Below are 26,223 nucleotides of genomic sequence, written 5' to 3' on the forward strand. Positions count from 1 at the left end.
TGGAACTTGTAATAGAACTGGAAATTAATCCCTAAAAATGTAAATATAAGCTTACATAAACCTCCAAACAAAGACTCAAAGTTCATAGTAGATGCTCCCAGTGCAAACAGCACTAGCAATACCAAAATGGAATTTTAATTAAAAAAATACAATACTATAACAGTCATTTGTTGAGATAACATTTTATGATACAATAGAAGAAACAGTTAAAACAAAAGCACAAAATACTTGGAAGTTTTACAAAGCAGCTATCAACTTCATTGTTAAAATGTCATTGAAATTAGCAGTACAAATAAAGTGAAAAGCTTAAGATAAAGTGCTTTTCAGTAATATATTCTGTCAAACCACGTAGTTCTCATCATCAGCCAGATCAACTTTGCACCGAGGAAAACGGTGTTAAACCTTCGAACCCCTATTTGCAGTGCAGAAAACTTCACTACAAGAGACATTTCTAGAAATTTGAACTAAATGCAAAGAAAATCACAGATGTCATCACAGGCAAAAATCATTGCTGTTGCTTACCAGCATTATTCAAAGGTAATGCACAGGGGAATGGTTGCATGACTGACTGAGGCAAAATCTGATTTCACTCATGCTGTTTCACCCAGACCTAGCACTCTGAAGTCAGTATTTTATTTAATATATATACTAATATAAACAAGAGTGCTCATAATTCCTGGCTGTCAGGGCAAGTTCAGAATCTCTCTCTGTAATTGCATCAAAGTATATCATATACAGTAAAATAAATAATAAAGAATATGTCACAAGCCAGCATCAGAATGCCTTACCCAATGGCTGTCTGTAAATATTACACAGAAGGACCAGTGTACGTCCAAATTATCCATGAATATCAGTGAATCATTTTCATTAACAATTATGTGTAAATGAAATATAAAATCTGCTAGGGGAAGCAAGGTATGACAGAAGAACATCAACATTTCACAGGCAACTGAAGGGTTCAAACCAAACTTAACTGGAGTTGTAAATTACGCATTTCAAAGCCTTGCCTGTGGGATCAGATCACAGGATACCATTCTAGATCATAATTTTTTTCCCAGTCCCACACTCATAAGAAACTTTTGATTTTACAGGTTTTCAGTTGGACACACTGACGGCAATTTTTTTATATTTTTTATTTTTTTTTTTTTAGAATTTTATGGATTTCAACTTTGTAATACTGGCTTTCCACAGTATTTAATCCACTTCAAGGATGAGGGAGAGAGAAAAAAGTTTGTGCAAATCTTCAGAGAAACGTCTGGTCAAAAGACTACCGTATTCAACTAGAAGTCTTCTGTAGAGTCCAACAGGCTCTGAGCCTGGCCCTCGTATACATCCAGAAAACAGCAACACAATTTCCAACCATAAACTGCATATGAAAGCATGACTAAGATAAATCCAGTGTTTACAGACCACACTTCGAGGATATGCAGGCCCTTGATTTGTATAGCACTTTTTCAACTTCTACCTTTTTCAGGAGGAATAATGCAGTTTACAGGGAAGGACGCTGGCCTTTAAATTTGTACCCAAAAATTAACTTGTAAAAATAACACATTAGTTATACATGCATTGTTAATTTCTATTAACTTCCTGTTAACAAAATCCAGACATGCATGAAATCTAAATGACAATTTGTTCAGAACCAAATTCTGGCTGGCTTTCACATACTTTGCAAAAACAGAATTGCATCTCAGTCTGCATTTTTCCTGAACTCAGATATGAAGTTTCTCTGTCCTCAGAGCTGCACAGAGCAGATCTTATAAATAGCATTAGACCCATGTGAGATTCCTAAGCTGTCCAAAGGAAGTGTGCACTCTCTCCATAGTTCTTGTCTTCTGGCATTCAGCTGAGTACAGTCCAGCAGAGTGCCAGGAACCAGACAGAATAAACAGACCATATATACCAACAGTTGTTTGGTATACCTAAATCAGAGGGCAAGCAAGCCCCAAATTAGCTGAGGAAGAAAAATATTTTTCTGGAAATCACACAGTGAGATTGTTTTCCAAAGTTTTATTCCTTTTCTTTATAAAATATATTACATTTTCTTGACCATTATTCCAACATTATAATCAAAATATTTTCCCCCTCTCTCATTTCAACAGTTAAAGTAGAAAACTACTTTAAATGGCTTGTTCAAAGTTATGATATAAAGAGAACATTTTTTTCCCATTCTGAAAACCTTTGCAATGCTACTGTCCACTTCCCAATGCAGAATGCCCAGTAATCTCAGAGCTGAATAAGGAAAGGTGCTTTTTCAAATTCCTTTTTGAAGCCGGTTGATCACAGAACTTTACTTCAATGTTGCCATCGCTGAATGCCTCCCTCCTTGCCTCATCTGAGTCAGTAGGATCTCTTTGAGAAACACTTGCCTTTTGCTGCCTCATAGAAATCCCTGAATTTCCAAGTTGCCTGGCTGGTGACACATTTTCTTTGACAATGCAGAAGCAGATGGCAGACAGAAAATTTTTCTTGAAGTTCTCATTCATGAAAGCATACACAATAGGGTTGCAAATAGAATTGAAGAATCCTACAATTTGAACGATTGCAAAGATCATTTTGACTGTTACATCATCATACTCCTTTTCAAAGTTACCTGGAAAGAAAAAGGAAGCACGCTATAAGCAAAGAATGACAAATATCCACTGCTTAGCCTATATATATATCCAGTATGGCATTAGAAGTTTTTGTTTAACGTCAACAAAAAGCCTTGCTAGAGGCCTTTAATATTATCAACAGGATTTCATCAGCAAGGAAAGAATACAATCTACCACACAGCCCTGCTTTTTGTATACATCAGGAAGAACAGAATAGTCCAAAATAAGCAATTTATTAGCCAGAAAACTTGCTTAGTGGCAGAGTAACAGAAAACTTCTGATTTCCTAAACATAGGCCTTGTTTATTTTTCTTCTGGCTCTGCATTTCACATCCTTCTCCAATGTCTAAGTACTATAACACGACAATGCCAATCCCTGTCTTGCCACCAACCATTCATGGCTTCCTCATCTTTGCTGGCACAGATCATCTCATGGTATAAAAAATGCATCTTCTTGGTCATACCTCACTCTTAATTATTGAGATCACATTGAATTCCTTGAATTTAAATACTTGGCTACCAAACTTGGAATAAGCAGTATAAAGGTTTACACAGCAAAATAAAGGCCATGCAGCAGCTGAAATAATCCACCAAATTGGCAGTGAAAAAAGCGAAGTATTATACAGAGCCCTGTTCATGGATCATTACAGGCAACCCTATCACAGGACAACTCAGACAATTTTAATAGCCACAGCTTTGTATTTTTTATTCTTCCCACATATAAACGTGATTTGGTTCTGCTAACTGGCTGCAGAACTGCTAACTTACCTACAATCTCATCTGAAATAGAAAGCAAATAAATGGCTGCTGCATTTTCAAAGTAGAGTACAACAGCTACTGCTGCAGTAGGCATTGCCAGCTGCAGAGTCCCACATCCTGTCACAGTACCCATGTAGGAGATAGGAAGTGAACTGTGCAAGACCCAAGCAAATTTAGGCAAATAGCGAAGAGGGCAGATAACAAGAGTGTATTTCAAAACTAGTGTCCAACCCAGAGCACTGAAGAAGTTCAGATGGATTAGAAGATAATAATAATAAAGGGATATTATCATAGAATCAGAATGGCTTGGGTTGGAAGGGACCTAAAGATCACGTAGTTTCAGCCGCCCAGCCATGGGCAGGGATGCCACCCAGTAGATCACGTTGCCCAGGGCCTCGTCCAACCTGGCCTTGAACAACTCCAGAGATGGGGAATCCACAGTCTCTCTGGGCAACCTGTGCCAGTGCCTCACCATTAACACTGTGATGTCCAGTACTTATATTTCCAAATATGCCTACCTCATTAAAACCAGGCCAAGTGAAAAGATAAATATTTCATAGCAGTTTAACTCAAAGCAGTATGATAATTTATGTAGATGCAAATAGAAGTCTTCATGTATCAAATTTAAATTTAATTTCAAAAGTTATATGTTCAAGGGGTTTTCTACTTGCAAAGAACTTTTACCTTCCAACCTGGTACTTTTGACCTTCCAGCAAATTAGGGTAGGATGACAGACATGGAAAGAAAATGAATCTACAGAGATAGGCTCACCATCCTAATATTCAAGTCTTGCTATTTCTGGAGTTTCATTATGAATAGTAAACTTCCTTTTCAGAACTGGATTATGTGCTGTACAAATTCAGAAAGCAATGGCAACCTCCTCTTTTAGAATATAAATTCTAAAAGAGCTGGCAGAGAGTTTGTGTTCCCCCCCAACCGTCCCTGCAACAAAGTCCAGTCAGGTTTACAGTAAGACATAAGGATCTTTTTTTTTTTTTTTTTACTCACATAGCAGGGAAGAGGGGATGTGGCTGACACACAAGTATATCTCAGATACAAGGTATTTCCCAAACACTACATCTGATAAGAGGTTTTTTGAAATGTACTTACATTTTGTGTGAGCACGGCAGAACATTCTATCCCTCAGACTTCAGAATAATTCATCTGTTGTTGATTACGCACCTCCATTACAAGACAGTGATTCAGGATTTATAAGCACACCATTAACCTGTGCTAACAGACATATTTTATAGCCGAATGCTGCAGCGGCGCTAGCTTTTCATAATCTGTAGTTCCATTATCAGAAAAGAGAAAAAGCACACTAGGAAAGACTTTATTATATGACACGTTGCAGATACTCACTGTATTCTATCATCATGTGGATCACATGGAAAGGGGCCCAACAGACTGCAAAGAGAAACACCACTGTCACCATCATAACAATTGCTCGCTTCTTCTTCCTGAAATTGCATCAAGACATTCCATACTGAATCACTATGAATTGATTTGTGGTTTACATATGTTTCACTGAGTGAAACATGCAAACATGTCCGATGATTGCAGATGCAAACAAAACCCTGGAAGAATGCTCAGAAGCGCATCATCCCCTTTGAAACAAGAACCGTGGTAGCATATAAAACTAGTAAACAAATAATCCCTGTCAGGAATGCAAGGCATTTCCATAGCAGCAGCAAGCAATGACATAAGCATGTCTTGCATTTTCATTCTATTCAAGCAGATGTAATTCCAACAGTAACAGATGGGTTAAAAACCATGAAATTCCATTAATAGCTCCAAAAACAAGAGTTCAGTCCTAGAACTGGGAGCACTGCCATACCTGCAGCACCTGATTATACAAAGAATTTGAGAGTAGGTGAAGCTATGCCTGCAACATTCAGCCTTTGTTGGTAAGTAAAGTGCTGGAATTGAGAGCAAGAAATATGCTCCCTTGCCTGCACAAGAATGCCTCACAAACTCAAGGTACACATGAATTTATCATTTTTCTCAAAATGATATATTATTCATATAACTACATTTCTAGATCCCAAGATAGATCTCTCACTTGAGCTAAAGAAGTAACACTTGCAGTTACAGAATCTTCTTCCCACTACGTGGGACATTCACTAAGCCAAGGAGTAGCCCAAAGCTCACATCATCTTAACTCCTGTAAAATTGCATCCTCTTTTAGTTCCGATTGATAAAATCATCTACTTCCTTGGGTACTTCATTAGACAAATGTCTAAGCAACCATTACTTACAAGCAGCTTGAAGCTATTTCTTACAGAACATATTTAAGGTGATATGCTCCTCAATGAATTGACCTGTTAGAGGTTTCTAGCACATCATTCAATGGATCAATTTGCCAAACTAAAGGCAAACATGTGAGGTAATATGAAGGGTAGCCCATATATAGTGCTCAATAGCAAAGATGTTATAAATGTACACAAACTTACAAAAATCAGTAATTATCAGTGAACAAAAAAGATAACTTTTCAGATACAGAGCTACCATCCAGGTAGTCTCACACAAACAAATCTGAGAACATTCAAAAACTCGTCAGAAGTTATAACAAGATAAACTGTGTGAAAGTAGTTTTAAAGTGAATTCTGATTCCTCCCCCCTCCCCCCACACCAGTTTAACTTATAAGATCATAAAACAGTATTCACAGTCTTAGAATTCTATAAAGAACTTTCCATAGAATATAAGGAAATAACCTACCAACATTTTTCCAAGTTACTTTCCAACTCATGACCTACATCTTTTAAAAAGAAGGATTTCATGATGAAGGATATCAGATTTATTGAGAGAGCTTGACATTCAAGGTATGGCAATTCTACATTTTGATGAAAACTGTTTAAGTTGCATTAATATGGGTATCTTGTTTAAATAACTAGCTAGCTTTAAAAATCCAGGCTATGCCTGCCGAATTCCCCACAGATAAGATGGATCTCTTTGCACTGGCTCTCAAAACTTGTCAATAAAAATAGCTTTCTAAAAGTCAAAATGCCAATTGTATTTTATTTTACAAACCTTGATATTTTAGACATTTCATTCCCATGAATGGTTTGAAGAACAGAAGCATCTCCCACTCGTTTCTTAATCCAGAGTTCGTAACCAATTTTAGTGTACAAAAAAAGCATCAATATCAGTGGAAAAAGAAAGAGTATAACAAGAATAAAGGTAGTATATATCTTCTGATAAATTGGACTGGCCCATTCTTCCAGGCAACAAACATAGACTTTTTCATACAAGAAGTCATATTTAACCTGTAACAAGCATAAAGGAGTTGAGTCACTACAGTAATTATCCCAAGTGTAAAAAAAAAAAAAAAAAGCATTATTGAAATATTCTTGGTTCTTAATACAAGAACTGAAATTCAACAGAGAGACCTTTTAAAGTGAGAAAGTTCTTCCAACCACTTCTCCACATTAAGTGTTGTATTGACCCAAGTCGACAAAGAAAGGTCAGGAGATGCTCTAAGTTGCACTCCTCAAAACTTTTTTTTACACTAGGATTTTTCAAAGAAAGTCTCGGCTACGTATTTTGTGAATAGAGATAGGTGTATAGACACTTCACATATTCAACTTTTTAGAATAAATTTGTAAGCATTCAGACTCACAAGCAACAGATTCTGGCAAGTCTTTTTTTTTTTTTTCTATAAGTGTACAGTAACTCCTTAAACTATAATGCGCAGTTAATTACACTTTAAACTAGATACAGTTCTTCAAAATCTTGCAGGAGACATCATCATCCTGAAACATCAATCTAAGTCCTACATTGCTGAGTCAGTGCACTTCAAGAAAAAGAAGAAAGAAAGCTACAGTGCAAATCCCAGATACAATCAGTGCTCTTTGACCTAATGAGGGCAGACATGACTAGTCCCTGCTGGCAGTCCATCTTGTAGTGCATGCAAGTCCTAATTATTCATCTTTCTCATGCTGGCACATACAACCAAAACTCCATTTCTGTTATTCCCCTCTTACATTTCTCAAGAGCTTATTCAATCTCATTGCTAAAGGTGCAAAAAGATCCAGGAAGGACTGAGTTGAAAATATAAATTCCCGTTTCACCTAACATACCTCAAGCCGTTGAACATGCCACATAGGTGACCCAACAATAACTGCCAGCAACCAGACTATGCCTGTAAACAAATAATTTTTTTAGAACTCTGTACAACAAGGAGTGTAAGTTTTGGTATGAACAGTTTAACAGCTTCATCTTTAAAAACCATGCAAAATAGACTATTTAATAGTAATTTTCAATGAGGCATACATCAATCAACATTCATAACAGCAAGATCTTCTGTTATCAATTTCCCTTCTCTCATAATACCTTCATTTATCAGTATGTACATACAAAGGCAATTTAATTTGCGTGAGCACAATTACCTATATTCTTTGTGTTACAACGGAAGGATCATTTGCAATTGTGACATTCCTTTAGCAGTGCTTGCAAATTTTGAACCTCTCTTCTTAAGAAAGAAAAAAAAAAAAGCTTACCAAGCATTGTGAAAGCTCTTTTATTGGTGTACTGCCATTTCATTTTTAGTGGATGCACAATTCCCTGATGTCTTTCCACAGCAATGCAGGTCATTGTAAGAATCTCAGTTACAATAGCAGTGGATTGAACAAACGGTACCATCTTGCATGCAAAGGCACCTGCAATTGTCAGAAAGTAAAACATGCAACTGTTGTGGCTCATGAAAAAATACTAATAAGTCTACCGTTATACAAAGTGATATCACGCAAAAAGAACAGACTAGTATTTCTATATATTTTTTTTAACAGTTAAACCGCTAAGTCTCCTATTTAAACAATTCATCAAATGCAGCTTCCAATAGTCATTCTTCCATTGCGCATACTACACCTGTAAGAACAAGAGTTCTAAGGACATATTAATGCCTACTGTTATTCCCACTCTACTCTGTACTGGTACAGCCTCACCTCGAGCACTGTGTGCGGTTTTGGGTGCCACAATATAAGAAGGACATAAAACTATTAGAGAGTGTCCAAAGGAGGGCTACAAAGATGGTGAAGGGTCTGGAGATCTGAAGATGTGTGAGGAGCAGCTGAGGCCCCTTGGTTTGTTCAGCCCAGAGCAGAGCAGGCCGAGGGGAGGCCTCATGGCGGCCTGCAGCTCCCTCACGAGGGGAGCGGAGGGGCAGGCGCTGAGCTCTGCTCTCTGGGGACAGCGACAGGACCCGAGGGAACGGCATGGAGCTGGGACAGGGGAGGGTCAGGCTGGGTGTTAGGAAAAGGTTCTGCACCCAGAGGGTGGTCGGGCACTGGGACAGGCTCCCCAGGGCAGTGGTCACAGCACCCAGCCTGCCGGAGTTCAAAAACCATTGGGACAATGCCCTCAGACATTGGGTCTGATTTTAGGGCTGTCCTGTGTGGAGCCAAGAGTTGGATTTATATGATCCTTGTGGGTCCCTTCCAACTTAGGTTACGCTATGATTCTACATCCACTTGCTCTGTATCATTCCAAGACTTATTCCTATTTTGCTTTTGACCAAGTCTTCCACCATTTACTGTCAAATGTAAAGTTACAGGGATACTATCTTTTACCTCAGCAGATAACCCTTTAGTTTTTACAAGGTCTTAGTGTCACTTGTTTAGAAGTTGCCTTTTTCCTGCTGTTGCAAATACATTTCTTCTGCTCATTTAAATACCACTCTATTTGTACACTTTGGCACTTAAAGCAATGTTCTGCTGAGTGTTATATTAGAGGAGTCCTCTGCTATGCATAACTTCAGAGAAAAATTCAACCTCTTTATCATTTTTCCATTCTCCAAATCACCCTTCTTCCCCCCAGTTAACACACTAAGTTGATGACAATGTTGAAATTAAATGCAATTTCCTAGCTGCATTTTCATGGTTGTATAGGTTTCCAGTGAGATGCTGTATTTATGTGTAACTATCACCAATCTTTAGATTTTGTTGGTGCTATAGCTTCCAAAAAGTACATATTTAATTCTTACCAGGTTATTTATCATTCTCCATTACTCACACTCAAGTCCAGCCATCTTAGAAACTGTGTTTAAATAAGTCTTCAACAAAAATCTTGTGTTAACACCTTTCCCAGCCTGTTCCTCGTTCACTCATTTTCTGTCCATTTCTGACCCTGAGGTCATTTTGTGTATCTGCATTCCTACAGTTCTCTTACATGCCTACAGTTCAGTGTTGGCTATTAGTTCCTGGAACAGCTGTCGATATTTCCTTTATGTCATCATTATTTACACCTTACCCAGATACACTCCATAAACTCATAGCAGAACTGGATCAGATAACCATTTGACTAAGTTAAGCTTTAAGATCCTACAGACACCTTATGAAAGAAAAGCACAGGAAACAGAAAGAACACAGAATGGAAGCTATCAAAACTCAATCCTGCTCTCCATAAAGGGAACAAGGACCAGGTAAACTTCTATCTAGAAAGAACTGGTTTTCCACTGGTTTGATCAATCCTAACTGGGAGAGGAAAAAAATCACTTTCTGTAGCTCAAAAAAGGGAGAGGGAGGACAGGGGATAAGTGGATGGACCTTCAAGTCAAGGACCTTCGAAATACATAGTCAACACCAGCACCAGAGCCAACATGCTCACAGATCTGTCTTAAAATAAAATTAAAAATATATACCACACAGCCCAATTTTAATCTATTCAACTGAAATTTTAGCATGGTCAGCAGGAACTGTATAGAAGGCTGTACGTCTGCTTCTTACCACAGTTTCTGACCTAGAATGTATTTTGCCAGGGAGCTGGCAGGAACAAAATAAGCATAAAGTCAACCTCTCATGAAACATGGTCATCATCTTGACATCTTATCCGTTTCTCATCAGACCCAGTATGATATGGGATACACTACACATACAAGCACCAGACCCAGACCATCAAATTCATAGCCCTTCAACCAGAAGATGGTGAAACTTCTGCACTGAGATAATAAAACGCAAGCTCAAGTTGCACCTTTGCACGTGTTGAATGCTGAATACAACCAAATCAAAGGCTATGGCTCACAGTCTCTGGTCTTTTCTGAAAATCAGATTTTCATTCAGTTCAAAATCCTACTAAATCTAGTTTTCTGCTATCACTTTCAAGTTTTTTCCCCCACTAACAAAGTAGTGGAGGTGACTCCTGACAAAAAATAAAAAAACTACATGAGCAGAAAAGCAAAATTTAAATATTTTTCTTAAGTGTACAATCTCCTCTTTCAATGAGTCCAAGTTTGAGTGATAAAGCTGTGGCAAAAAAACCTTTCATCATACACTGTTTTTCATATCCTGAAAGAAGTCAAATAGTTGAGTCCATTTGAACTATACTCCATTGTAGGGGGCTGACTTGTAATACAAGATTCCTTCACTGAAGTCTCAGAACTCTAAAACACTCATAGGAAGCAAAGAAGTATCAGTCTATCACCCTACTTAAGTAATAAAATTAGGCAGTGAGTTTCACTAAAATTATGAGTCTGGCAGAATTTTCAGCCTATATCTAATTATTCAAAGAGCAAACAGAACAGCTGAGTTCAATGGGTGGTAACTCCCAAACAAAGAGTGAAAAGATCCACTAAACTCAGACTTTCATTGCCTTTACTGATATGTTCCCATTTTCTTCAAATAACAGTCAAAGAGCACAGACTAACATTATGCCATTAGTTTAATCTCCAAGAAAAAAGGCTGTAAAAATTCCTCACTTCTTATCTCCGAAGGCAAATTCCCAAAAAGCTACCAACTAAGCTATAAGTAAGCGTTTAAAAGGTAGTAAAAAGAAGAGTCTGCACAGTATCTATAGATTAACCCTTCTGAGCTAAATGAGGAGAGACATTACCAATTCCAGAATCATGAAACAAAAGGATGCTTTTCATTGCAGGTGAAATTGGCTGAAATAGACACTTGCTCAGTCACACGCACACATCTCGGTTCCTTAGTGAATTGAACTTTCGTAGCCAAGGAAAAACAACAGCCATGTACATTTTGTAAGCAAAAAATAACAAGAAATTTTCAAAAGGACATTATTTCAACCTCCCTGAAGCTCCTCATGCAACTAAGGCCAGCATCTCTGAATATCAACTTGCATTAACGTTACCACAACACTTTAGGGGTATTGTTTGCCTTGAATCGTCACTCACTACACAAGTTCCTATCTTCTGAAACTATGAGGCACTCCAGTGCTTCATGTGTAAAACTTCACCAAACTTAAATGACAGTAGCAAGAAAATCAGCTCTAATTTCTATCAGCGTTTGAAACTGTTTAACAAAGAAGAAAGTGGTTAAAGTGTCACAGACAGATGAAGAGTCAACTTCAATGGAAATCTGACCTCAGACTTCAGATCCAGCTCCATCATCCTTAATTACATTTGAATTGGTTTCAATCCTTTTTCAGCCCTCTGCTGAACTCAGCCATTTATGAATACCTTGTCCTTGGAGTCCAAAACTCGACACAGCATTCTGGACACTAAACACAACCTTGCTTATGTTAACAGGTGAGGTAGGTTTTATGGGATCTTCCCAAAACACAGACGATGCATCTCTTCTTCCTTCCCCTTAATTAAGCGAAAGCTGTAATCACTGAACAAGAGAATTGCGGAAAAGGGGGCCTGGAATTCTTGCTTCCAACCTCAAGAAGAAAGCCCTACCACTAGGGCCCCAGATATCCTGGAAGGGAAATAGCTTCAGGGCCACTATCTGAAATGGACATAAATTACTAAAGCCACCTTCAGTGCTAAGTGAAGGAGTTTAAGAGCAGCTCCATCATTCACTATTTCCAAGCTGAGCAGGTTGCTCTGTAATTTCTAAACCTTTAAGCTCGAACTCCTGCAGCATTTAAATCATTGAAAACAAAGCACAAAAGTCATTGTTTGTCTTGTCTTTCAAAGACAAGAAGTGCGATAAGGGCAGAAAAATAGCTCCATGAATTTATTATATTAATGGGCTAAAATTAGATTTCTTCCATCAGGCCTCAAAATGATAGATCGCCTGGTAAATACAATACATAGGATTACAGAGGGAAAAACTTCAAAATAGAAAATCATCTTCTGTCGACTGCTTCTGTGCAGCTCATCTTTGATGTAAAGAAATTTGTAGCTACTTTCAGGAAATAAAGAAAAAAAAGAAAAAAAGAAAAAAGGCATTTTTCCTCCTCTTCTCCATTCCTTCCACCCCCGCCTACCCCATCTACTCCTTAGGCTCTTCTTCACTTGCAGGGGGAGCTGTGTCTATGTTCAATCTTCCAGAACAGAGCTTTGCTTCAGTTCTTTTGCAAACTATGAAGTAGTTTCAGGAATGTAGTATGTAGTGGAAAGAATCTGACAAATATTCTTCAAGGACTATCTAAAGGCCATTAAATTTATTTATTTTTAAAGAGAAACTTGCTGAGAAAGTATCTCCTTTTATGCCTGCTCATTTTCCACTTAAGTGTCATACTCCCCCCATACAGAAACATGACTTGGAATATTTTAAAATATACATATTTAAGATGTGGTAAAGCATTAAAATGTTTAACTTCCTACAAAGTAAGTCTTTCAGCAAAGACCTCCAATAGATCATTACTCAAGAAGGCACTGAAGCATTTAATACCAGCCATTACCAATGGAGAAAGAAAACTTACAGGGGATTACTGGGAATGAAAATAACTAATTGCTTCTCCTTTGCAAGAGGCTAAGACATTCCCAAAAGTATTCCTCATGCACTGCCAAAAACTGCATGGTTTATTCAATCAATTATTAGTTTTCCCCAATGACAATATATTCAGAAGGCTGCAAATATGAACAGTATGCCCTTCCGCAATTCTTCGCATCTTCATTATCAGATGTTGTCTCTGTATCTCTAAGCTTGCCATTTCATCACCACTGTTTGAAACATCTGTTTATTTTTCTTTTATTAGGGTAACAAAGGCAAAATTCTAAAACCATTCTGGTAAAAGTTAAATTGCAGCTTCCTCTGTTAAAGTGTTATTGACCAAGCACTTGCACTGGAAAATCTCTCTCTCAACTTCCAAAACAGTTTTCTCCAACTTCCTTGATGCAAGCAAGGTCTGTTTTCTTTTATTTTGTAACTTCAGGGCAGAAAACAAGTCAGTTGCAATAATACAGCTTGTATCCTTGAAGGTACTTCATACTAGATTGGGCACTGCATTGTTTTATGCCGACTCTTGGGTATACAGGTATTTTGTATCTTTAGTAGTTTGCTGTGACGCACAAGCCTCTCACCTGTGACCTGTAGAGAATAATGAACATTATGCACTGCTCTGCCCCAAACAACATATGAGCGTAGCACACAATAATAGAAGATCTGTAGTTATTTATACCTCACTGTTTAAGGTCAAGTACAGCAGACAAGATAAAAGGGTTCGGTTTGAGCCCACACAATTAGAGCATGTACCTTGAACAGCCCATAGTTTGTTTACCAATACATGGTACAGTCCACACCATTCCCTCTGTGCTGTGATTTGAAAGTGTGAACACAGCTTGGGCTAGCTGGCCAAGGAATTCTGTCTCCACGCCATCCACACTCCTTCCCCACCAAGGCTCACATTCAGCTTTGTCCATGGTTTGACAAAGCCACCGAAACAGGCACCACAGCCTTCAGGCAAACCTCACATCAGCAGCTTATTGCAAAACAAAGCAATCAATGAGTAAAAACAAATACGCATGTGCAAGGACGCAGGACAGCTCTGCAGCAAAGCACTGCTGTTAGAACACCAAACCACCAAAGGGCACTATACCACTTGCAGCTGGGGTAGCAACAGCAAGCGGAACAGGTGAGATGTTGGCAGGGACGTGAACAGGACATGGTAAACAGTCTCAATCCACGGCAAAGATTGCCAGATACTTCTGCCAAGAATATAACAACCACCTCAGATAAAACACTAACCAATCCATCCACATTCTTCAACTTGCTTGCTTTCTCTGCCTGATTAATGCAACAGCAAACATTTTACATCAGTCATTGTGTTGAATATTGATCCACGATTTGCAGAAATTCCCTGTGCTAAACATACAAGTTTTCTTCTATCAACATTCTTTTGCTGCTTTTGTCAGATGTCATCCTGCCAATTATATATTAAAAAAAAAAAAAACTAAGCCCATTATTTCCTTTACTGAGGTATTCACTGGATAACCTGTTCTCAAACTATCTTCATACAGAATTTTATTCCTACCTCTACTTATAAGCACGTATGTGCAAGTAAACAATAGTAGTGACAGAATGAATGCAAAGGCAGGATTTCAGCAAAACAGAGAACTAAAATCATCTTGCTCTCATGGACGCAGACAATCCAAAGGCATAACCTCTTACACTGCGGGAGACTGATGAAGAGTGTTCTTGTGTCTCTGACTTGATTTACACCAAGTCTAGACACAACTTAAATTGAAAAGTTAAAAAAGCTTAAAAGAAGATATCCAGTTATTGGAAGCTCATCTCCAGCTTTACTGTCTAGCATTAACCCTAACAGCATGTCAGCAGAGTTTGAGAGCATACGGAAACTGTCCAGCATCAAGGAACGTTCCAGAAGTGAGCCAGTGAGAACAAGGTCCTGAAGCAACACTGAAAATAAGAATGAGAGCTTAGAGATATCTATGAATACCAGGCACAAAGAGGCCCAGTGATTTTATTGATGATGATTTTGTCAGAAGGGAATGTTTACGCATTCTCATACAGAAACTGTGCAAAGTAACACACTGCTTGACATAAGATGTTTGCTGCAGAAAGCACCCTAAGTGCAGAACTGGCTACGACACACCACTTGGTTTTCAGCCAAACTTGTAGAGGCGAGGAACTGTTGTACCAAGGAGCATACGAGGTGCCTAAAAAGACCTTTACTGCTTCTTTAGATGCGTTCAGGAAGCAAGGCAGCTATATGTAATAGGCAGATAAGACAGCAATAGACAGAAGATGCACCTCTCCTTCATAGTACCTGGAGGCCAGAAAAGATATACAAGGGCATCTCAAACGCTGCTGTGTTTCAGGTGACCCAGTACTCCCCATGTGATAGGAAAAAACAGCCTTCAACACCAGTTTTAAGAAGACACATCCTGTCTGATAAGATGCAAAATTCACAAGCAAGATGCAGCACACGTATTAGGTGTACAGAAATCTCATGTTTTGACTTTATCTTTTGCTAGGGCTATTATATTTATACAACACGAGAAGTAATTTTCCAGTTGCTGCAAGCAGTTTTGCAAAGATATCACTGTTACTCAGTGAATCTGTTTCAGAAAATAAAGCAACTCTTAGATATTTGGCCCAGACAAAAGCCCAAATTGACCCTTAACAGGGCAGCCATCAGTATGACCACAGGACCTCTACTGTTGTCTCTCACCTATGATCATAAGTGAGCAAAATCCTCAAATCACTCCAGTTTGCACCAAGACCACCTTTGCTGCATGCACCAATTTCACTTCTTATTCAAGTTCCAATCTCATCCCCTTCATGCAAACAAATGATACCAACCATCATTTATACCAAAGCCACAATTTTAATTTTTCTTCCACAGTATCTTCTGCATCGCTGAGAGATTAGTTCACAGAATTTCTATGTAAAGGTCTTCTAGAAATTACAGCCTTTTTAGTTGCAAAGTATAAATAAGAAATTGAATCTTATACTATCACTTTAAGAGTCTCACACTGTTATACAGATTCTTAACAGATCGCAGAATTGAAAACAATACGGATTCACCCATTTTTGGTCAAGATGGAGCTGATCCCAGTTACTGCATATGTGGAGCTAGCAGCTATGTTAGCACTGCATAATCACCAGGCAAAACAAGCTGCACGTTCAGTTTGTTGAAACTCCAGGTGCTAAACTGTAAGTGAAGTTAAAGTGTGTTAATAAATATACTGTGGAAGAAGTCACATCAGTGCCTTTCACATCTCTGCTGGAAAAGAATTGACTTCTGGTAAGTGTAACAGTAGAAATCTTCGGTTTCTGAAGAATTTTGACAAACACAATGTGTTACAGAGGAGTGACTCCACCGTTCACAATTTGAATTACTTCACATTGCCAGCTATTAACGTTTTCCCTGGAGTCCTATTGTAAACTATGCACAGCTGGAGGCCTTTTGGGTGAAAGTGTTTCACCTCTCACTTTAGAAGGAACAAAATGGTAATTATTCCTTTCTGACAGCATCCCATTATGGAGATAACATGGAATGGCTTAAAAGTTAACAGCTACTTTAAAGCTGTGGCTGTTCTTACTTCTGTATCTCATCCTAGAGCAACTGTAGTTCTGCCCTCACTTCTCCTGTTCTGTTGCGTGTTTTTGAAGGGGAAAAGAAGATAAAGAAACACAAACACCTGCACACAGGCATGGAAATAAAGGACCAACTCCAACTCAAAGGTAAGTACATAACATACTTGTGTCTCAGCACACATGAACTAGTACAGATGCTTGTTTTAGCGATACAGGCGCAGCTAGATCAAGAAGTGAAGTGACTCTAAAAGCTCAAAAACCCAGAGCTATTTCATGCATCAAATGACTCAGTACACACCACTTTGTCCAGCAAGAATATACTGCATGCTCAAAGCAGCTTTTTCTTAACAGAGTTGGAGCTTGCACTACTCAGAGCAGCTTGCATTAAGGTGGATGAGATAAAGCCTCCTCAGACTAGAAAATGGAAGGCAAAAGGAAAATTACACCTTTAAAGCAAGCAAGGAAGAGAGTCCTCCCAGTCTGGCAGGCTCTGATTTGCAGTATAACTGTAATCACCATTCATGCTTCAGTGTGAGCCTCAAGAATCAGAAACCCCTGGGACACCTTCAATTTACATCTCATTTCCCTGAGTTTTGCTTCACTCCCTGCCCACCCACTGAAGGGCAACATTCATCAATTATGCTACTTATTATGCCCTGCCAATACCACGTTAGTTAAATCCAATTATCTTACCGGGACTGTAAAGGTTGAAATCAAAGTCAATGGGACCTGTGAATCCATTTGCACTTAAAAAGCTCTAGCACTGCAAAGAAGGTAGACAAGAAGTACAGTAAAACCCATACAATGGCACACTTCAAAATATCCAAGTGCTGAATATCTGAAGATATTTGTCGCAACCATGCCATCATTTCTACACTACTTGTAGATTTTGTCAAGCATCAAGTAACATAAGATGAAGGGAAACATACATGCTTTACTTATACTGTTCCACATGCCTCTGCTATTTCTGCTGTAATTCACCTCAGGTGGAAGCTTCATTGGACTCAGCTTTTACATGGCTCTGGTCAAATGTGTGGTCTGAGGCTGACAGACCAGCATCCCCCCTACAAGGGAGGGAAATCACAACTCTAATCTTGAGAGAAAGACAACTCTAATCTTTAGGAAAAGCTACCCAATTCAGTTTTCTCCCTCTTACACAGGACCTCCTGATGCCTGCAGCAAGTTTCTGCTGTGTTCATCTGCAAGAAGAACTGGAACTTCAATAGTCAAAACGAAGGCACAGCAGTATAGCTATCAATTTATCCCATTATTTTTATTACACATTCTCATTAATTTTGGGGTTCAATATCTGTATCATCTTAAAAACGAGGGTTGCCTGCCCCAAAACATCTTCTAAGAAAATAAAACAGCTGCAAAAAATATTTAATTGTATTTACTATCATTTGCACCTGTAGCTTCATATTCATCACTCCTCCCTGACAGTTCTTGGCTTTGAGACAAAAGTAAAGTCAACTTCTCCTTGTGTTATGTGTCTGGGTGCTTTTAAAATCTCCTCTGACCAATTCCTATCCCGCATTCGAGTCCATCAAATGTGCTGGAATTAAATCTCAGAGCTCCGAAGGTAACCTTCGCTATCTTCCAACAGTAGCACCACAGGAAGCCTTGGAAACCAAAATTTAACAGCACCACTTTACAAACAATCTTTTTGCTACAAACATTTCAATTTGCAGTCCTACAAGACCTTGTCTGCTACTTGCTGCAAAACCACCCCTTTCACTTTTCCACTTACGATTGCCTAACACCGTGTTTTAAGACCAAGAAAAGGTGGAGTAATACCCTTTTGCTAAGGTTACTTCAGCTTTGTCTTTTTGTTACTTTACTTCTTTCGATCTAGGATGCATTTTTTTTAATTTTATTTTTTTTTAGTGTTTTCTACTTATCAGAAAGGTCCTTCATACTAGTGGGAATACAACATAATTCCTAGGATAAGAGGATATGTTGAAAATAACGCACCGCTTCACCATTTCAACACAAATCCTGCGCATTCCCTCGCTCCCCTGTTTCTCCAGGGACACGGCCTTCTCCCCACGAGAGAATGAGGAGCTCGGACTCCGAGTTTAGAGCAAAAAAGCCACCTCAGGAGCGCCTCACGCAGCCCCACGCGACCTGTGCGCAGCCCCTTACCCACACACCCGCGCACAGGCACCCGAGCACCGCCCGAGGGGGCGACCCGCGGGCAGCCCGGGGGCGAGCAGCTCCGGGAAGCCCAGAGGCTACCCCGGGGACGGCAGGCTTGGCGAGGAGAGCCCGTCCCGTCCCGTCCCGGCACGCACCGCCCAGCCAGTTGGAGGAGATGTTCTGCAGCATGGTGAAGGGCACGCAGAAGAAGGCGATGAGGAGGTCGCTGAGCGCCAGGGAGCAGATGAAGATGTTGGTGACGGTCCTCATGGCGCGGCTGCGGGTGACCACGTAGAGCACCAGGCAGTTGCCGAACAGCGCCAGGGCGAAGATGAGCGCGAAGACGAGGACGAAGGCCGCCTTGGCGCGCCGGGGCAGCTCGGGGATGTAGACGAGCGGCCGCAGCCCGTACAGGGCGATGAACTCCTCCCGCGTCACGTTGTTGTCCCGCAGGAGCTGCGCGAACTGCTCCGGGGTGATGTTCAGGGACCGCATGGCGACACCCTCACCTCCCACCCGCCCTCCTCCCAGCCCCTCAGCGCGCCCGCCCGGCCGCACGAAGCCCTCCCCGTCCGCAGCGGCGGAGCCCCCGCCCCGCCGCGGCCACCGCTCCGCCCGGCGGCAAACTTCGAGGCGGCAGCGGCGCCGCGGCCAGAGAGCCCGGGGCGGGGGGAGCGGCGGCGGCCAATCAGCGCGCAGCGCGGGGCCGCCCCGTCCCGCCCCGCCAACGGCCCCGCCGCCGTGTGAGGGGCGGCACCGCGGCCGTGAGGGCACGGCCCCCGGCCCGGCAGCGGGAGGGCGCTCCTCGTCCTCCGCACCTGTTGTGGAGGGGGCGGGTGGTCCGGGCTTTGGTCCCAGAATTCAGACAGACCGTTTCACAGCCCTGCCATATTGGCCAGAAGAGCTCACCTTTCAGTCCGAAAATGACACTGCCAGGCTTGTGTTCCACAGGGCAGGCTGGCTTCTTTAGAGTCTAATTGCACTAAATTGACCACGCGTAGCCTAAAACAGCTCCTTCCAGTCAGCTTTTTCATTGCTCCTCTTCTTTCCAGCCTTAAACTAGATAGAGCGTAGTAAACCACCCTGTACTTTCCTCATACACCCTTTCTTATCCCCTCCTTTTCTTTTCCCTGCTCTTCCCCCCCATTACATTAGTAACAAAAACAGCATTTAGAAGCTCTTCTATTAACACCCAAACTAGATGCGTTTCAGCTGATTTCATTCCCATCAGAAATAAAGGAGGCTCGAACTTAGAGAAGATCAGTCGTTGTGTTTGTGGAGTGAAGTGTTGTATTATTGATTGCAAACGCATCCAAGGGTATCGGGAACTTTACAAAGGAGAATAAGCTCTCACCTAAATACTGCAAATTATCAGGTTTTATGGCTTACAGGGACATTTGTTGCACATCTATCCTTTTTTATTACTGTGATTGCTGATTACAAATAGTAAAACGGTTGCATTAAAAATGAAATACATCTGAATGGTCTGCATAATATAAACAAATCTTGAAGCTGTAGGCTAAAGAAGTGTGCTATTACATCTGCTGCAGATTTAGCTGGCTTTTTAGTGCAAAAAAAAAAAGCACAATGCAGGTAATTTTACAGATATAATTTGTCTCGAGTATTTACTCACATGGAGAAGATGACTGTAGGATTTACAGGAAGTTTTGTTCTCTCTGAGCGTTGATGATCCTCCTGACTGAAGCAACAGCAGCATGGACATCAAAATAGTGATATGGCAAATCACTAGTAACAGTATTGCCCAGCTCCCTGACCCGAATTAAATGATATTTGGAGGAAATAGGGTTGGGTTACGAAAGGGAACCTCATCTAAAAACTGCTGAAATTACTGAAATGACTTCTCAGCTTCCCAGGACTACAGCTGGTTGGTAAGCAGGGAGAAGGACAGCTTACAGCTTGGGGCAGGCGGTGTTCTGCCTCACCCTGCACCCCACGGCTCAGCACCCTGGCGGCTGACTCCTGCTGCTTCCCTTCCTGCAGGTCACGATGGCAAAGCAGCGCGGGACTGCTCTGACTCTCCCCACTGCCATTCGGCTCTTCAGTGAGATGAGCCGTCATGTCATGTCTTTTCTCTAGAACTGAAAAGAGAGGGTGTGCATGTGTAAGAAGGCAGTACTACCTTGGTTCTTAAAAGACAAGGAATAAAAGAGGCTTTTGAAGAAAACTAGTTTCTTTTTCCTCAGCTGGTTTTCCGCTTTCTAGAATTCAGCAACTAAACTGCTACCTCGCTTGTCAAATACTTACATACATAATATATATTTACTTTTTCCTGCATGACTTTTTTTCAGTTTTTAATAAATATTCTCCTTATCTTTTATCTTCTACTTCCAAACCTACTTCTGTTTCCATCGAAGACTATGGAGTTTTGCTATTTACTTCAATGGCACATTGATATTGCTATTACATGATCTTTGTACTACTTAACAAATTTACGTCTTAAGTACTGCAAGAGGTAGTACAATGCTGTAAAATAAAGGCTATTAGTAGCACGTATACACCTTTACAGATCATAATTTACTAGACACTTTTCTGTTCCCCTGATTATTATTCATGAAACTGATGTGTTTACAAATATAAATCAGGTTTTGAAAACATGCACAAAAATATTCTAGCAAATAATTAGCTGTAGAGAAAGTGTGTTTTTATTATGCTTAACTGAAATATTTAAGCCCTTTACTAATTAAATGGCTGAAAATATTTTAATTCTGTATCTAGTATTCTGGTGCAACAACCTTGATACTTGAACTAAGATCAAGTCCTGGGTTTGCCAGTAATTTGAACTCGATTTCAAGTAAATTATATATTCTTTTGCCACAAACTTACAGATTGATAAACAGGAAAAACTGAAATGTGAATTGTACCAGACTGCACTCTGTCATAAACACTTATTTCTTCATGCCACCATATGCTAATTTTTTTTTGATTAGATGATTCATCAGGATGACACCAGTCAGCTCATGCACAGGTGACAACCTTTTCTCTTCTGAAACCAGGAGAAGTTCTAATTTCACTCCAGCTTTTCCCCTTTTAATAGCAAGCATTAAGTTCAGTGTACGGCTGCTGTGAAGGGAAAACAAAAATCAATTTGCACAGGTGAAGTTTGTAAAAACTGTGATCAGCAGTCATTTTGCACATTGAGAAAGCAAATGCTTACTGTGTAACCCTAAAATAGAACATTTTAAAGCACCTTTTTTTCTTCCAAATTTTCATGCACCTTTCTTATTAAGAGCGAGTGAAGTTGATGATGATATTATCACCAGAAAAAATTTCCTTCTCTTCTTTCACTCCCCTGAAATTTCCAAAGACTTTGGAAGAGATACTTCCTTTCAGATCCATATTACCAGCTATTTAGCAGTCACTTCGACCAATGGCTAATCAACATTATTAGCTTTGGTTCCTTTGGTAAATATGTTGGGAATGTATTCACCTCTAATCCATGTTAGCACCACGGTTTTTTGGACCATTCTTCAAAGGAAGGGAACAGGTTACTGTTATCATTACATAATTTGAGATTACACCAAAAATAAAGCACCTATTAAAATAATAGGTAATAATTATTAAGAAAATCATTAGAATCTATAGTAGAGTTGCATATAGTTACAAAGTATGTTGGACTACTTGAATGGAAAAGGAATTACATTAGCCTAGGTTGGGGGCCAACTCCAACATGTTTTGTTGCATGCTGTGTGACCCTGTCGGTAAACACTGCTGGCTGATAAGTCTTTATTCTTGTGAAGTCTTTTGTCTCTGAGGTCAGGTCCATGCACACCCCTAGATTTAGTGATCCTTGCTTGGTTTTATATCCCAGACCCATCTCTCACTGATACTCATGTACAGGCCGTACATGGACGCATGATAGAGACAAACTTTACAGTGCCATATTGCTTGCTTATCATATTTCATACAAAGATGAAACAAGAACAAATATGTGTAGGAGAGCAGTGTCTTTGTTTAAGCAAGGGAAGCCTGACCTCACTAATCTTGTATTTGAGGAGTCATAGATAGCCCGATGTCTGGAAAAAATAGCAGCCATCCCCAATACAGTTTCTTGCTCACCCAAAAAAAGACTTCATTGCTAAAACTGTTCTGACATTACTTGCTTTATAGTTTCTATCCTCTGCACTGCCTCCCAGCCCCTCAAATAGTTCAGGTGGCACAGAAATTGTTTCATTGAGCCTTTTAAAATCACCTTCAGAAGTTGGTGGAAGTCTCTCCCCTCAAAAAAGCACATTTCTAATAGGTCCCAATGTGCATGATACTTACCTTCGTTTACTTTTCACTACATTCTCTGACAAACTTCCCTTGGGTTCCTTCCCAGGTTTTCTCCCTACCACAAATGAAGACTTTTCCGACAGTCTTTCAGGTATTTTATCTTGTCCTGCTATTTGTCATCCAGAAATATTAAATGAGGAACTCGGGGAATCAAAAATAAGCTGCAGCAAGAGGAATGCTCAAAGAAAAAAAATTGAAATTGAATGGTTTTATTCTACTCTCCTTCCTTTCCTCCTCTATCCTCCCTTGTTGTACAAATGAAGCCAAAACAGACAAATGAAATCAACAGCTCCACAACTTAAAAAAAAAGTTAATATTTAAACAGTTTTCTTAGATTATACACACTCTTCAAGTAAAAAAAAAGTAGCAATTATGTACACACCTGCAAGCATCATTCATATATATGTATATGCAAAAATGCCAACCCCTTGATTAGTTTTTTAAGTAGTCATATCACTTTCCATTTTCATTTATATCATTTCTTTTCCTCCTTTCCTATACATACATTTCCCCCGTTTCTTCCACATGCTTGTGCTGAGCAGCAGTTTATCCATCCTCACTTCCCTAAACTGTTCTCTTTCCGATGGTAATCCCAATCAGTATTCTCTTCTATACACATACACAGAAAATCAACTACTTTTCACAGCCAGTTATCAACTGCCACAGTTTCCCCCCATGTTACATTAAATTTCCTTGTCTTCTGATCCAATATCAAGACTAGACCATGTCCCAGTGCCATTCATTAGAAACAGTCACAAATTCCTCAGCAAACCACTTTCACCAAGGCCAGTCACAAATCTAGTTCTGTTATCCTTTGACTGATAGTAATGAACACCAGGAAATGATGGGGACAGCACCATGATGCAGACATCCTCACTCCTTATAACGCTCATATCCTTTTCACTTCTTCCAATGATTTCTAGACAATGTGTATCCCAAAATCAGTTCAAACCTTCATGTAAACATCGTTTACAATTACAGGGAAGGGATTTAGATAATAAAAAACTTTCAGATAGCTGCTTGGTCAATTTAAGCTGCCTGGTCAAATTTAAGCGAGTCATGATTGTGTGCATTGAATATTATTTAAATGTTTTGATATGAGGATCATACTGCTCTCAACCGTTTTAAATGCTTCTATTTATAATAATCAATTTGATGTTGTCAAGTAGGGATTTGAACTGTTTGACCTCTCTGACAAAACTTCAGTCACCCATTTTCAAGTATCAAATACACCTCAGAAAAAGTTCTTTCCTAAAGAATGTAATGCTGCAGTTTTATGTCTTGTCATGTATTCAGTTATATAAGCTATCCTAGATTGTCTGAAAAATAAACCATTAGAAAACATACTTTAAAAAGTGAAATGAGCTCTTTGCACATCTGTAATCAAGATCATTTGAGCCTACATTTTTTCCACGTGAAAACTTACCGATTCATCAATCATCTTTTGTAAAGTTTACTGAAAACTAGATCAAATTTCTCCTGCTTTGCACTTGGATCAGGTGTCACTTGATAATTACTAAAAGCTATAAGAGAAAAAGGTGATAAACACTCTGTGATAATAAACACGAAGGAGACCAAATTGGTGACAACTCTAAACTGTGCCTGCAGACAGAGCCCCAGCAGCCTCACCGCCGTGCCCAGCTGGTCAGGCACGTACACTGCTCTTCTTTTGGAGCAGCTGCCAATGCGATGCAAGGATGCCCAAGGGTGCCTGAGCTCTTTGTGAGGAATTACAAGTAGCATATGTGGCTCATGATCCACTGACTGGCTTAAAAAGCAAACCGAGTCCCAAATTAACAAGCCTAAACAAGCCTCTAAAACCCTGTTGATAGACAAATTAGCGTGGGCTACTGACTCGTTGAGCATACATAGCTAATCGCTGTGCTGAAAAGATTCAGTGTTAACAGAAGCATCAATATCAATCATGGTGTGGCAACCTTACAGCAGGTGACCTTGGTCTTAACACCAAAGCCAATGCTGTCAGCTGAGTGGAGCATCAAAATGCTGGTGTTCATTTCATCATCACCTTTCCTTGTTCTCTAGACAGTTCTCCTCATTATCACCAGCCCTGGCATCAGACAGCATTCAGCTTGTACGAGCTCAGTTGTGTCTCAACTGGTGACGTTTTGGGGGGTGAAAGCTTTAAGTCACCTCACAGTGGAAAACAAGTCAGCGTGTGATTTATCCAACATTAATTAAACCTCACAACTAATGAAAGGCTATTAAGCCCGTAGGAATACTCTGTGGAGGATGCAGGCCATTCCAAATTAACTCCAACTGCAATGAAAAGAGGTGTCAGCTACCCTGCTTCGAGTTCAAATACTTGTGTTCAATCTGCACTTTCTTTGAGAAGGTAATTAAAAAAAACCACACTTCTATGGAAGCCGTGGACTAGATGTTCAAAAACCATCTGATGACTTAACGAGCAATATTCTCAGTAAAATCAGTGTACATCACCACTTCCAAAGATCTCAGGAAATGGCTAACCCTACCCTTTTTGATCTGGGTATTCACTGCTTTGCCATGATTTCAATAGCAGCTGGATCAGTCCCTCTAAACTCCAGAAGGTTTTATTACAGCATAATGTGTTTTGTTAGATGTTGGGTCTGATTAGCAGCAGTTTCCTAACTTAAAAGTGATGACAATATTTCAGAATGGAGAAAAAAAATCTGTTTATGAAATCCCCTGTGTGCCACACAGCACTAGTTTTAACAATTCAGGCATATTCAAATAGGGATAAATCACAGGCCCCTTAATCTGGTCAGGACAGGCAACGTGGGGTTCATGTGAATGATGATAGGGCTCTCTGGCTATAACCTGTGTATCTTTTAAGCATTCTGTAATACCACTGTGACTGCTGACCCTGCTAAGATGCTACTGCACAATAAGTTTGTTAGGTGTGATTAATTTCATATCCCCCATATTACTGTAAATTAGGTCAGCTTGCTATGAATGAGTCATTTCTTTCTTTCAATTAGGATATTAAATCATTCTTCTTTTTTAATATTTTGCGTAACTCCAGATAGAAGAATAGCACAATGTGCTAAGCAGTATGAGGCTCATTCTATCACACATCTGCTGCTTTTATGCATGTTCCCAACTGCTGTTCACCTCCTCCAAAAATATTTCAGAAGGAGATATATTTGCAAAAGCACAGACATGTTCAAGGATATAATCCTTGTAAATAAATTGTTTTAGGCTATTTAGCTGAATGCATATTGAAGATGCCAGGACCGAGAGTATTCAGAAGCAGTTGT

At 39.8% G+C, this 26,223-nt stretch overlaps 1 protein-coding gene across 10 annotated transcripts; it reads right to left on the reverse strand.

Annotated features, from left to right (window-relative positions):
- Window positions 1-88: 88 nt before the first annotated feature.
- QRFPR (pyroglutamylated RFamide peptide receptor) lies at window positions 89-19,301 on the reverse strand. Of its 10 annotated transcripts, none has more exons than XR_010831076.1 (7): window positions 18,829-19,299; window positions 7,850-8,008; window positions 7,430-7,491; window positions 6,381-6,616; window positions 4,712-4,756; window positions 4,460-4,577; window positions 1,013-2,590 (listed from the first exon to the last, which is right to left on the reverse strand). XR_010831076.1 is itself a non-coding variant. In XM_048078150.2 (6 exons), the coding sequence occupies exons 1-6, from the start codon at window positions 19,166-19,168 to the stop codon at window positions 2,587-2,589; spliced, it is 846 nt and encodes a 281-aa protein (XP_047934107.2). In that variant the 5' UTR covers window positions 19,169-19,298; the 3' UTR covers window positions 1,013-2,586. The 10 variants fall into 10 exon arrangements, 7 of the variants coding, with proteins under 7 accessions (XP_066852064.1, XP_047934107.2, XP_013046808.3 ...); XR_007168766.2 differs by having other exon boundaries at window positions 2,365-2,590; window positions 4,460-4,582; window positions 4,712-4,809; XM_048078150.2 differs by lacking the exon at window positions 4,460-4,577 and having other exon boundaries at window positions 18,829-19,298.
- Window positions 19,302-26,223: the final 6,922 nt, after the last annotated feature.

Source organism: Anser cygnoides, chromosome 4 (genome assembly GCF_040182565.1).
Source record: "Anser cygnoides isolate HZ-2024a breed goose chromosome 4, Taihu_goose_T2T_genome, whole genome shotgun sequence".
In the NCBI taxonomy this organism is placed as follows: Eukaryota; Metazoa; Chordata; class Aves; order Anseriformes; family Anatidae; genus Anser; species Anser cygnoides.

What these genes read in the sequence shown, in the direction of transcription:
- QRFPR (XM_013191354.3), bottom strand. Translation starts at nt 19,168, where the DNA reads ATGCGGTCCCTGAACATCACCCCGGAGCAGTTCGCGCAGCTCCTGCGG. An exon ending in CTCCTCCAACTGGCTGGGCG is followed by an intron (nt 8,009 to 18,828) that starts GTGCGTGCCGGG and finishes TGACAATTGCAG; the next exon opens with GTGCCTTTGCATGCAAGATG. An exon ending in CCACATGATGATAGAATACA is followed by an intron (nt 2,591 to 4,711) that starts GTGAGTATCTGC and finishes TTTTCTTTCCAG; the next exon opens with GTAACTTTGAAAAGGAGTAT.